Source organism: Abramis brama, assembly GCF_963993115.1.
Source record: "Abramis brama genome assembly, chromosome: 3".
Taxonomy (NCBI): Eukaryota; Metazoa; Chordata; class Actinopteri; order Cypriniformes; family Leuciscidae; genus Abramis; species Abramis brama.
In genome coordinates, this window is record NC_139965.1 from 5547448 (window position 1) to 5562137 (window position 14690).

General features: G+C 37.8%; 1 protein-coding gene across 2 annotated transcripts in view; it reads left to right on the forward strand.

The window, feature by feature from the left end:
- The window catches only part of LOC311079814 (aerolysin-like protein), a 57831-nt gene extending 53851 nt beyond the window's left edge, over positions 1-3980 (forward strand). Inside the window, exon 4 of one of the 2 annotated variants that reach the window (XM_084109536.1) lies at positions 1376-3974. In XM_084109536.1, coding sequence (XP_083965662.1) covers positions 1376-2448 — 1073 coding nt within the window. In that variant the 3' untranslated portion in view covers positions 2449-3974. Of the gene's footprint in view, positions 1-1375 lie in introns of both variants that reach the window. The other variant, XM_084109537.1, reaches the window with a different exon arrangement.
- Positions 3981-14690: the final 10710 nt, after the last annotated feature.

Genomic DNA, 14690 nt, shown 5'->3' on the forward strand with positions numbered 1-14690 from the left:
ATGGGTATCTTGAAGGGCCTCTTTTAGAAAAACCTCGCTCAAGTTTAGTAAAAAAGCCTGAAACAATTATGCTTGTTGTATTCTACTCATTGAGACCTTTCAAATGACATATGACACAGGACTATCAGAGCTATATGATGTATTTGACATATTGCTGAATGTAATACAAAAAAGTAGTTTATAAATTATGATTTTTTTTATTTTTATTTATCAGCAAATAACTCAGCACTACTTAGGAGTTTATCAAATTGGCTACATTCATTGTAAATTTCAGACTCTAAGCCTTCAAATGACACCTATTTTAAGTTGATCAAGGTAATAGTTTTGAAAAATATTATGATTATTTATTTCAGAGCTAGGTGGCGCCTGCGGGGGGTACACTCAGTTTTAGAGTGATAACTCAGCAGTCGTTAGGAGTTGATCAAAGTGTTTAGATGCATTAAAAAGCTGAGATTCTAAGCTTTAAAATGATACATATTTTGTGTTGTTCCATTCATTGGTTGCATTGGTCTCTCCCATTCACTTTCAATGGCCCATTGAAACAATGGCCCACAATGGCCCTCAATGGCCCAGTGGAACACCACAAGTGTAACTCTGTGCCATATTGTACAAAATAAAAGTTTTTCAAAACACAATTCCTGGTGAAATATTAAAGTAGACTAGTGTGATCAACAGTGCCAATTTTCTTCAGATTTTATTTTATTTTTCCTAAATTATTCAAAAATAATGTTTTTTTTTACTCAAAAATTGAGATGCCTTCTCTCAAATAAATGAGGCCTACCATTGATCAGATGCAAATAGAAATATAAAACCAGTCCTAATTGAAAGAGAACAAGTGGACAAAAAGATTGAATCCAATATTGGGTGATAATATTGCATAATGATTGATTTATAAGCTATTTATTGTAGTCCGGTCATTTTTGACCGGGAACACCACAAGAGTAACAATGTGCCATTTTGTACAAAATAAAAGTTTTTGAAAACAAAATTCCTGATGAAATATTAAAGTAGACTAGTGTGATCAACAGTGCCAATTTTCTTCAGAATTTATTTAAAATTTCCAAAATTATTCAAAAATAATGTTTTTTTTTACTCAAAACATTAGATGCCTACTCTCAAATTTGCCTATTCAGACACACCTGATTCAAGTCAGCTTATTAGTAGATACTCACAGACCCGAAATGAATGGGTCAATTACGAAAGGAGTCCAGTGTGTACTGTTGTTGTGTCTCCAGAAACTGGGCTGGGAAACTCTGCAATAAAGTGTAAAGCTGATGTTAATTCTGATCTGATATTATTTTTGTGTTACATTTTTATAATTTAATTTATATAATTTATATTAATTTCTTAAATGTTATATTTATATTATTTTCAGATTTGATGTCCGACACAACAACTCTTCAACAAATTGGTGGAGACGGAGGGGATCGATTCTCATTTACTGGTGAAAGCAGTGGTGCCAGTTTAGAGAAGATCGGAGTCTGGGAAGGAGAATCGCAGGTGAAGGCTGTCAAGGTCTGGCTTTCAGACGGGAGACATAAACAATTTGGTGGACAAGGTCCACACTTTAATGCACGAGGACCGTATCAAGAGTTCAAGTTCACACCTGGTGAGTGTTTCACCTCACTGTCCCTGTGGGCGAACGGAGCAGGATCACGTCTTGGAGCCATCAAATTCAAGACCAGTCAGGGGAGAGAGTTTTTTGCAAAGATGACAAGCCAGAGTTTAAAAACAGAATATTCCATGGATGTCGGCTCTGGATATTGTTTGGGAGTTGTAGGAAGATCTGGTTGGGAAATTGACAAGATGGGATTCATGTTTCTCAAAGCAGTTGAATCAACAGTTCTCACCGATGTCCACTATCCCACTCTCAACCAACTGATACCAAAGGTGGCAGTAGAAGAAATCAAATCCCTCAGTTTCAGGAACAGCTCATCTGCCACACAAAAACAAAAAATTGAAAGCTCAAAGAAAGTGATCAAAACATCTTCATGGTCAATGAGTAAGAACCTTACATCAACATTTAGTGTGAAAGTGAAGGCTGGGATTCCAGAGATTGCTGAAGCTTCTTCAGGATACAGTTTAAGTGCTGGATCTGAAAGCACTTATGGTCAGGAGCACACAGATGAGAGAACCGAAACTCTGTCTACAGATGTAGAAGTCCCACCAGGGAAGAAGCTGCATGTTTCAGTCACTATTGGCAGAGACACTTTTGACCTTCCTTACACTGGCACAGTGAAGATGACCTGCGTGAACGGCAGTGTGTATTCATATGGAACCAAGGGCACATACAAAGGCGTCACTTACACTGATATCAAAGTGGAGACCAAGGAATCTCCTCTTGCAATGTCAAGTAGGGCTGCACGTTTATCATCAATATCGCGTTTGTTACACACGATAGTCACATCGCAGGATGTGGGATGTCAAGAATTGGTAGCTGATCCGTGATTCATGATCCGTACGGGCCAGCTGCTCCCCAGCCCTTAACGTGATTTGCGGATTAATTGCAAAGGTTAACCATCATAGAGTGAAAGTTTATCAATTGCATGTGTTTTTAAGTACTGTCAGTTTAAACATCAAGCAGAACACTGGAACTTGCGTATGTTTTCTGTGTGCGCACAGAGCCAGGCAGACACACAGTTCAGTGCTCTTTCTCTTATTTCTGAGCTTGAACGGACATGAGAATTTCAGAATTAAGTCAGAATGCCCGTCTCGGTGAATATCCTTAAACACAGTCGGTTATGCAGGGGTTTTCCTGCATTGAATTTTTTTTTTTGCGGGCCGCCAAAGCATATTTTTGTCCGGCCAAAAGCCTTATTTGATCGGTGAATAGAATGACTGCTGGCTTTTTTTTTTTCTTTTTTTTTTACGTGAAGAAAATAAAGCACTGTTCATTTCATTTATATCTTTGTTCTATTGTATTTATGTAGTTTGTTCATTTGTAATAATTTGTAAATAGTAATAATTTGTTTATTACTTTCTATGCAGATTTACATTTAGTCATTTAGCAGATGCTTTTGTTCAAAGCGACTTACATTAAGCGAGTCATCGTGAAGAAGCAAAACCAACACAAGAAGTGCTCAAAATACAAAGTTCAGGCATAGCTCAGAGTAGCATAAGCCTGATAAGGGAGGATTTTTTTTATCCGGTTAAGTGCTCACGGAAGAGATGGGATTTCAGCTGTCTTTTGAATGTTGTCAGGGATTCTGCATTCCGGATGAGGGTGGGGAGAGCGTTCCACCAGCATGGAACTGTGAATGAGAATGTTCTGGAAAGTGATTTTGTGGCTCTCTGTGATGGAACCACGAGACGTTGCTCGTTGACCGATCGTAGGCTTCTGGTAGGGATGCATCCGCTGCCTCTCCACGAACTAAGCGTTTGTTCTCCTTTGACGGAACTCACACTCTTGGGAACTCACACTCTTCTCTCACGCGGTGCCACAGCTCGCACAACACTACAGCCCTGCTTAATGAGTGACGACGGAGGACAGAATTAAACATTCAAACGTAGCCTGGCTACACTTAAGGTCTGTGATATTAGTCTGATTTTATTTTTGAATATCACTCCAAGATTTCTGACCGAGCTTGATGGGGTGATTGATGATGAATCTAGCTGGATAGTGAAGTCGTGCTGTAGAGACGGATTGGCAGGGAGGACGAGAAGTCTTTGCCAGGTTGAGCTGCAGGTGATGTTCCTTCATCCATGTCGAGATGTCCGCCAGACATCTTTACAACAGTTTTACCCCATTATAAAATCACCCCAGTCATTCTACTGTAGAATGATTAATTCTTTCCAAATAGTACCATTCAAGTCATCTGGTGAAATTGTTTTCATAGCGCAATATATATCGCAGAAAAATAAAATATCGCAATGTCATTTTTTCCCATTATCATGCAGCTCTAATGTCAAGACAGATTGCACATGTAATGCACAAGTTATTTGATTACTTCTAATTGTGTCAATCATGAATCAGTTGCTTTACATTCAGGCCTCATTGTATTTTTTGGGCTGGTGTTTGGGTGTTATGGGGAAATTCACTGTATATATATATATATATATATATATATATAAAATGTATTGTCTTCAAATAACCTTATATAATACCAATACACAAATATTTATATAGCTTCATACTTTGTGCAATCACTTTATAATAATCTCCAGATACTGATAATGTAATAATGTGTTTAAAATGACATTTAATAATAATAAAAAAAAAAATATATATATTAAATAAAACCTGAGTTGCAAGCAGTGTTCCCTCTACTTATTTTCTATTTTCATTACTTTTCTCTATTGGGTGAAAATTTCGGCCTCATGAGCAACAGTCTTTATACCAGACCTGAAAAGGGACACAATGTGGTTTAATCATATAGTTGTAACTTGTAAATTTAATGTGCTATTTATATTTGATTTGACCCTTAAAGTAACTTAAGTAATATTAAACCACATATATAAAAAACAACACTGTAGAAAAAAAAGGCAACTTATGGCAAGCTCTTTTTTGAGTAAACACCACGAACAAGGACTGAAGTCCACGCAACTCAAAAGATTACGTTAAAATCATAAGTTGCCACAACATAAATAGTCATGTTTAGCTAATGAATAACAGAACAAAGTATTTTTCTATATTTTTTTATATATTATTTAAATAGTTTAATTAAATAAAAGACAGACCATAAGAAGAGTCAGAAAACTTTTTATTATTATTATTTAAACAGTTTGTGTCCAATGCACAACAATGACATTACAGTAGCAAAGCTTGAATTTGTTAACTCAATGCATGGTACCATTGCATGTTAACATTAGCCTGAAGGTTTAGTTCACCCAAAAATGAAAAGTCAGTCATCATTGATTTACCCTTAAATTGAAATTGAAATTAAAAAAGATATTCTGAAGAAAGCTGGTAACTAAACAGTTGACGGTAGCCTTTAAATACTGCAGCAGCCAATGGCTACTGTCAAATGTTTGATAGTAACATTCTTCACACTTTCATATTTTGTGTTCAGCAGAAGAAAGTAACTCATACAGGTTTGGAACAACATGAGGGTGAGTAAATGATGACAGAATTTTCATTTTTGGATGAACTATCCATTTAAAGCTAAGGTTGAAACCAATTAATACTTAACTCTCCCTCATATAATTCCCAAATCCATATGACTTGGTCCATAACAAAGATTGTTTTAAAGAATGTACAGAACTGAATGAAAAACAGACTGATGTCATTATGAAGTTTATGATATTGATAACTGATATTATAAAGTTATTTACTGACTATTTTCCTCTCTATATGTGTTCATTCAAAGTAGATTATCATGGCTGAATAAAAAAAAATAAAAAAAAACTGGTTATTGCTTAACCTCTGAAATACTGCAAACCACCACTGGTTCCTGCATGTCTTGAGACACCATGTCACTGTACGTAAATTACTTGTATTTGTTCTATCTTCCAAATTTCTCCTTTTGTGTTTTGCAGGAGAAAGGAAGTCATAATGGTTTAGAACACATGATATAGGCTAATATACACATATCATACACATAATTTCAGGGTTAACTAAAGTTAAACAATTGGCTTAGTAGTGATATTTTCCATGTGATTAATCTTGCAACACAATAACATTAAATTGGACAACAAATGTAATATAGAAACATTATGCAAACTTGCATTAATGGTTTTATTCAGAAAGCTGTTAAAACTGCAGTGTTTTGAATATATTAAAGGATTTACCTGTTCATCCAGCTTGTCCAAATAGTCCTAATTTTTTCTCTAAATGCATTCATTCTTCCTGTAGAGTTTTAGGAGAGGTATTGTGTACTTTTCAAGGGATATGTAGAACTTCCACAGGAGGTCGCCGTTACAGATACACGAAAACTCCATGGAGTACCAACTAAGCATTTGTCTGTACAACATAGGCTACTATTCCTATTTCACTTGTTTTTTTTAAGGCAATCAGTTTGCATGTTTTTTTTTTTAAGTAAGTCTAACTAAGTAGATTTTACAGTGTAGTCTGAAGAATTTAAAGGACAAGTTCGGTATTTTACACTTAAAGCCCTGTTTGTAGATCGTTTCTGATGAAATAGAACGGTTAAGATTAAAATTTGGAAACATGCTGCTGTCCCGAGAATTTTAGGTTTCTTTCACTTTATATCTTCTTATAAAGTGATACTCTTTCTATACTCTTTCTTTCATATTTGAAAATGAACAAAATGTTTTTACTGGTTCAACCCCCCTCTTTCTACCCCACGGACCGCTTGAAAATATAAAAGTGATAGAGTCACTTTTATATTTTATATACGCTTTTATATTTTTATATTTTATCTCCTTTTATCGCCTAATTTTAACTTCAGCAAACTGCACAGTGCTCAAATGACAAAGTTTGGATTACTACAAAAACGCATAATTATTTTACCCGACCAGCTTATATTCCGGGGAAAGGAAAACACAACTGCCTCAAGGATAAGAGAAAATGCCTCTTCTGGTTCAAGAATCTACTTGCTGCACTAACTGCCACAGACTTTTACAAAGGATTGCAGTTCTTGAAACAAAGTTACTTACGGGACCACCAAACCAGACGGAGCACACAACAGAGCTGCACCCTCAGCATACCGGTGAGTCCCATGAAACTAGTGCTCCTCGACAGGTAGAGAAACAAGCCGATCGACTTACAAATCGATGGCACAAACGGAGCGAGACCCAAAGGCACTCGAGACATCAGATTGTCACGAGCATCACATATTGCCGCAGTAGCATCCTCTACCCCAGATACAGCTCTGACAAGGATTGCAAACACTGGTCTCCTACCACCGCCTATACATCTTGAGAACAGATTTGAAGTGCTAATGAATGTAAATGAGGAATCCCCAAACGTGATGAATGTGATTGAAAACAGACTGAATCAGCCAGTAGCTAATTACTTTCTCAAATGTTTACAGAACAAGCGGGCACCCAGCGTGCCTGTATCTTTCTCTATTGCTGTTCTATTACAAGATATAAAGTCTAAGGCCTTCAATAGCCGTACAGCAATATGACGCAATCATCACGCTTCCAGATGCACACTGAAAGCCTTGTGCAAGACCTGCAACAGGAAACACGAGAGCTGTGACTGCCAGTACAGCGCTCAAACCCCCAGAGAACTCCTGTCTTATGAGTACTAAGAAAGACATCCTATATGTTTACCATTCTGTCAGTAGCCGTAGAGTCATGCTAAAAGTGAGTAAGGTGATCATCACAAACGGAGATGCATCGTTAGAGACATATGCAGTGCTCGTCGATGGGTCTGAGAGGACTATCCTCCTTCAAGCAGCCACATAGCAGCTGAACCTCAGAGGATTGCCAGAAGCCCTGATACTAGGACCAGTGAGACAGGATCAGCAGGTGCTTCATGGGGCGGCCGTCTCCTTCACAGTATCATCTATGTCTCATCCCCACAAGAAATACCTCATCCAACATGCCTTTACAGCTGAGAGACTAGATCTTGCTGAACACACCTACTCGGTGGCTTGCTTAAAGTTAGTTCACCCAAAAATGAAAATTAGGTTATTAATGACTCACCCTCATGTCGTTCCAAGCCCGTAAGACCTTCGTTCATCTTCGGAACACAGTTTAAGATATTTTAGATTTATTCCGAGAGCTTTCTGTCCCTCCATTGAAAATGTATGTACGGTATACTGTCCATGTCCAGAAAAGGTAATACAGACATCAAAGTAGTCCAAGTGACTCCAGTGGCTCAATCTTAAGTTTATAAAGTGACGAGAATACTTTTTGTGGGCAAAAAACAACAAAAATAACGACTTCATTCCACTATTCATTTCCTTCTCTCTGGGCCTTGAGTTAGTTTACATAGTATAAGTGTGTAGCGCTTCTGGGTTGTACGTCAGACGCATCACACACATGACCAGTGTCGGCCAATAGTGAGCCTACGTGTGACGTATACAAATATGAAGTTTTTCCCAATACTGAAATTTACATTTGTTGTTATAAGAGGGCAGCTGTGTATGATGACAACACTAGCATGTTACCACTGTAGGCTACTAACGTTATGTCAGACTACTCTTTCATGGGAGTCATCTCCTTAGATTCCTGAATCCTCGTTGAGTACAAGGATACCAAACATGCTAGGTTGCACCTTGTGATTTGTGCAATGTTGTGATTAAGAATTCAAACAACCTTTGCGAATATCTTGGAAATGGTTACCAACCAGCCGGCTGCTCTCGAATCTCGAATATTTTGGAATACATGTAAAAATGCGTAAAAACACTAACTTAATGAAATGTCTACTTGGTTTTAATAAATAGAAATGTACATTGTTATAGCAAAAAATACAAAATATAATTGTATTTGGTCTCTCTTTTTTATGTAAAATTATGAGGAACAGACATAAATTTACATTTGATATACTGTAGGCTATATACAAAAATATGCACATGCACAAGCATTTGATTCTGCAACGTTCACAAATCAGCACACTGCCACTATTACAACTGTAAAAGCACATTTGAAATATAAGAGGATCAGTGTGTAGTGTAGACAGCTTCACTGATTATAATGAAACTTACGGAACTTGTGAGATTGCCATGAACTGAAAGGAGAAGTTCACTTTCAAAAAAACTTTTGCTGATAATTTACTCACCCCCATGTCATCCAAGATGTCCATGTCTTTCTTTCTTCAGTCGCAAAGAAATTAAGGTTTTTGATGAAAACATTCCAGGATTTCCCCCCATGTAATGGATTCTATTGGGACCCAAACGGTAGAAGGTCCAAATGACAGTTTAAGTGCAGCTTCAAAGGGCTTTAAACGATACCAGACGATGAATAAGGGTCTTATCTAGCGAAACGATCGGTCATTTCCAAAATAAATAAAAAAGTTTAAGTTTTATAAGCACAAACGCTCGCCTTGCTCTGTTCTGTGATGCGCGTTCGTGACGTCACGTAATACGCAATTACATTGAAAAGGTCACGCTTGAAAAATTTCTGTCCTGAAGAAAATGTTCTTTTTGGCTTTTTAATATTAAAACACCGAGGATACGCACACAAAATGGGCATTTTAAACGATAAACTGACACAAATACATTTGAAAATGTGTATATGGTCCTCCTTCCGCACATTTGTAAACGCGTCAAGCGTGACCTTTTCAACGTAATTGCGTATTACGTGACGTCTTCAACGCGCATCACAGAACAGAGCAAGGCGAGCGTTTGTGCTTATAAAACTTAAACTTTTTTATTTATTTTGGAAATGACCGATCGTTTCGCTAGATAAGACCCTTATTCATCGTCTGGTATCGTTTAAAGCCCTTTGAAGCTGCACTTAAACTGTCATTTGGACCTTCTACCGTTTGGGTCCCAATAGAATCCATTACATGGGGGGAAATCCTGGAATGTTTTCATCAAAAACCTTAATTTCTTTGCGACTGAAGAAAGAAAGACATGGACATCTTGGATGACATGGGGGTGAGTAAATTATCAGCAAAAGTTTTTTTGAAAGTGAACTTCTCCTTGAAGTGACCACTGTTTTAATGATTATAATGGGAGTGCGATTTGCATGTGTTGCGTCCTAAGACGTTATTTTTTATTTATTTGTAATCATTATGTGCTTTGGTGTTTTCTTTTGTTTCTTCCATGTCTACTGCCACCATGCTCATGCTGGTGATTGGGATCACCTGTTGCTGATTTGCTGCCCATTAACCTCAGCTCCACTGATTGGCTGCAGCCGGGAGAATGTCAGCATATAAAGCCAGCACCATCCCACAACAAGGAGAGAGAGAGGGTTGCAGATGCTAACTTGCCACATGGACTTCTTTTCCCTTGTTCCAGATAGCTTCATCATGTTATGTTGTTGAAATCTGTTAACCATTGGTGCAATTGTAGATATAGTTGAAGACTTATGGTTTTGTTAAGAATTTAAGATTTTCTTTTAAGAAAACCTGTAGGGAGGTGGGTGCCATTTTTGTTTGAATTTGCTTTTCTCCTGGTTATGGGTAGTTAGGGAGAAAGGGAACTTTATTTGTTATTTATTTACTTTTTGTTTTGATGTTTAGGTAAGGTATGGTTAAAACCGAGTTAGAAACCTTTTTGTTTGTTTTGTTGGTCTTTGCCCCCTCCTTAAGTTTGTTTCCTTTTATCCTTTTTCTTATGATTCAATAAATACTTTTTCTAAGCTCACTAGTTTTGGATGTGTGTTACTGGGACTAGAGACAAGAAGTACCTGTGCTCTCTCTCTCTCTCTCCAAAACTTTGTTACTGCTATGCCTAGTTCCCCTAGACTTAAAAAAAGGCTAGCACGTAACAAGTGGGGGCTCGTCCTTTCTTGTGAAAGTGTACCGCGTTGTAATTGTAAGTATCTGCTAATTTTTTTCTCTTCTGTTTGGCTGTTTTCATTTTGGTGAGGAGAAAAGGCTCCTGTGGTAGTGAGAGTTATGGAATTTGATTTGATGTCATTTACTATTTCTCCTACCATAGAAGTTTTTGAAGGCTGCAGAAGGGCAGATTTGCTGTTGATTGCAGATTTCTTTAATGTTGAGGTTCCAAGGCAGGCTACTAAACAAGTAATTAAAGATCACTTGAGGGGAAAGCTGGTTGATGGAGTTTTACCAGATTACTCTGCTGTCAGTGCTGAGGAACAACATGGGAACACAGCAGAGGCTGTGTCAGGTGAGGTTTTTCCTGGGCTGGCAGCTGAGTCTCTGAGTGAAGCGATGTTAGCTGTAAAATTGAGGGAGTTAGATCTGGAGATAAAAAAGCAGGACTGTGAAGAGCAAAAGATCAGGCTTCGTACTATAGAGGCACAAGCAGAGAGGGACATTAAGATGCGTCAGTTAGATTTGCGTGCTCAGGAGTTGAATCGAAAACCGGTTCCTATGCCTCGCTCTAGACTCCCCTCTGCGGTATCGCCCGTCGCTTCACCTGCTGCTTTTGTACCTCAAGTAACGGATAATGTGACCCCTGAGGCAGATTTTGATGTTGGCAAGTATCTTAAACTTGTACCACCGTTTAGAGAAGCGGAAGTGGATTCATATTTCGTTGCTTTTGAACGGATCGCTACGAAATTGCGGTGGCCGAAAGACGTGTGGGCTCTGCTATTGCAGTGTAGTCTTTCTGGTAAAGCGCAAGAGGTTTGCTCTGCCTTACCAATAGATCAGTCCCTTGATTATGATATAGTGAAATCTGCCGTTCTACGAGCGTTCGAGTTAGTGCCTGAGGCATACCGTCAAATTTAGGTCACATTTGAAAACAGCCAAACAGACGTATGTTGAGTTCGCAAGGGAGAAGAAAACCCTTTTCGAGAAATGGTGTCTTTCCAGTGGGATCATGACTCTTGATCAGCTTCAAGAGCTGCTCTTGCTGGAGGACTTCAAAAGTTCTATTCCAGAGAATGTATCTGATAGGGAAGCAACACGTGTTTTCTCACGCATTGGCAAAGGTGAGACTCAATCAAGTGCGCGCCGTAAGAATGCTCCAAATGATAAACGAGTTTGTTTTTATTGTCTCGACAGCAGTCATTTAATTTCTGACTGTAAAGCGTGGAAGCAAAAGAACTCCGCTTCCAAATCTAAAAGTGTTGCACTCGTACACCCCGTATGCGAGGAAAGCCACACGACCGCTCTGTCCTATCAGCCTTTCCTACTGACTGGTTCAGTGTCTGTCTCAGTTGATTCTGAGTGTAAATCTGTCACCATTTTACGAGACACTGGGTCAGTTCAGTCATTTATCTTAGAAGAATTATTGCCCCGCTCTACCGAGACTTATTCTGGTGCAGACGTGCTTGTACGTGGAATTGGAATGCAGTGTATAAATGTTCCTCTTCACAATGTTTATCTGAAATCAGACCTTGTATCGGGTACTGTAAGACTTGGTGTACGTTCTCCGTTACCTGTCGAGGGTGTGGGTGTTATTCTTGGAAATGACCTCGCTGGGGGTGAAGTTTTTCCCCGTCCAATTGTGGTCCACACCCCTAAATTGTGTGAGCAACCTGACCTTGCCCGTCAATTTCCTGCAGTTTTCCCTGCGTGCGTCGTGACGCATGCCCAGTCGGCTAAATTCAGAGACATGGTGGATCTCTCTGAATCGTTTTTGGTGGCGCATGATGAATTTGAGGAAGATAAGATGGCAGTAGAGCCAGAAGTTTGCCCTAATATCGAGAACGCAGTTATGGTTCCTTAACGCATGCTTTCTAGGCTATCTACAATATACATGGAATTTGAATAAAAGTTTGTTTTTCATTTGTCTTTTGTTTTCATGTCTCGGTAATTTTACTGGTTTTGATGACATGAGATGCACTACTAGACATAACAAAGGAAAGTTAATTTAGATTCAGAATAACTAATAGTGTGATACCTTTTCTAAACTTAAATACAAGAATACTGTAAAATACTGTAAATTGTATAATTGCTTAAATTGGGTGCTTTATTAAGATTTAAAGTGAGTCTGTATCTACTACCACTTTTTATTAATTCACCCAACCAGAGTTGCACATTGATCTCATGAGGATAAATTATTTATATATAAATAATATTTATATATTATTATATATATACACACACACAATCCAAATACATATAATACACAATAATACATATATGAATTTTACACTGTCACAAAAAAACCCCAAAAAAAACATTGTGTACAAAAAAATTGTACATTACTAGAAAACCATCATGTCACTTGAGATATTCCACTAGCTGGATTGAGTAGCTGCCTTGATGAGGATCCGGGACAGTGTTTTCCAAAAAATGATATCATACTGATCTGTGCTCAAGTGGAAATGCAACTGGAACCATTCGTCCTCATGATGGAAAAGTAATTACTTTGTGGTTTACAAATACAGAAAAGAAGGTACTGAAGCTTTGAATGTATGTTTTTAAAAGTGAATAATGGCAGCACTTTCTTTAGAACACAGTTCTGTATGCGGTACAATTACAAACCTTTCCAAGCACAGATTTCGACTCACTGTTTGTCACGTAATCTAATCCTGATTTTGTAGCTCCACAATTGGAAAACCTGGATCTGTACTATATGGCGTAATTCAGCAGCGGTGTTTGGTCTGATGGTGGAAAGCACAACAAACTTCCAGAATGTGCTGTCAGCACCAGCAAGCCTGTTCACAAAATATACAGTTTTCAAACAAAACGCATTTTTACGGAGACCCGCACATGATATGCAAGAAAAAAAGTAAATCGTGTACAAATCAAGGGAACAAACTAGTTAATTGTGCGCATGATCTGGCCTACTTTTTTTTTTATTTTTTTTTATGAAAGCTGTATATTGTAACCTGTAAATGTAACTGCAATTGCCATTGGGATGTGCAACTGATAACCCACGATCTTTATCCCTGTAAATTTGAAGTAAAAAGAATTCAAGAACCTGTTTAGTAATATAAACATTCTGATAAAAGTTTAGGTCTGAATGCAAATATAAAAAGCAAATATGCAAGAGTCAAATTTAGTAGAAGTATTTTTTTAACTAGTCACCAGATAAGCAGAGGTCAGCCTCGCCTAGCCATCAATCACTAACTATAACTCAACCCCAGAGTCCAACAATGGCCACAGTCACACCTGAACCAGCTAAACTACATATTCAGCATCACTACAAACCTCCAGACAGGCGTGTTGGGCAAGATGGAGATAAGTCTGCTGGACATTAGCCCTCCAGGACTAGGAGCAGGTTTGAACAGACCTTTCCAGACAGAACTGAAGATCAACTGAGAGTTAATACAGATAACTTGCATTATTGCTAAAACAAGGGTTCACAATCATTCACCAACCAGCCAAACACTTTGAGGCGATCTTGATTTCAGCAAAGAAGATGATCTGAGCTATGAATCTGAAAGTTTAACTAATCACTTCACAAGGAAATAACAATGCACAATGCCAAGGACCCGTTCACCCAGAATGAACATTCTGTCATCATTTATTCTTTTTTGTCATTAAAAAAGTCAGTTTTTGTCCATTCAATTGATTTCAATGGGGTCCAATAAACCCTAGTAAAAAAACCTATACCAAAATCTATTTAAAATACACTTATTTCATAATACTGTAGGTATTAAATATTTATTGACATAATGTCACAATGCACTTTTCTTAATATTATGCCTTAAAATCTTTTAATATAACTAATGATTGTATGATCTGTGTATAATATCAATCTTTAAATGCAATATATTTAAAGTGTAACTAAAGTATACTTGCAATAGTTCCACTTTAGCACAATCAAATATATTTTAATAAAAATCTTTAATTAGACCTCAGCACTACTTCTGCACATTTGAAAAGACATTTTTTTTTCTCCAATTTAGCAGATATAAATTTAGTAAGCCAAAAGTATATTGCAGGGTATTTTGGTAAATGGACTGCATTTATATAGCACTTTCACAGACCACCAAAGCGCTTTACATATTGCCTCACATTCACCCATTCACTCATTCACACACCAACGGCAGTGTCAGCCATGCAAGCCACCATCCAGCTCGTCGGGAGCAGCTGGGGTTAGGTGTCTTGCTCATGGACACCTCGACACTTGGTCAGGTGGAACCGGGGATTGAAACACCAACCTTCCGGTTTGTAGACAAACTAAATGAACCACTGAGCCACTGCCACCCCAAATTAATAGTACTAAATAATAATACTAATAATACTTACTAAATGTATATACTTAAAGTCTGCTAAATTGGAAAAACATTTTTTTTAAGTGCTGAGG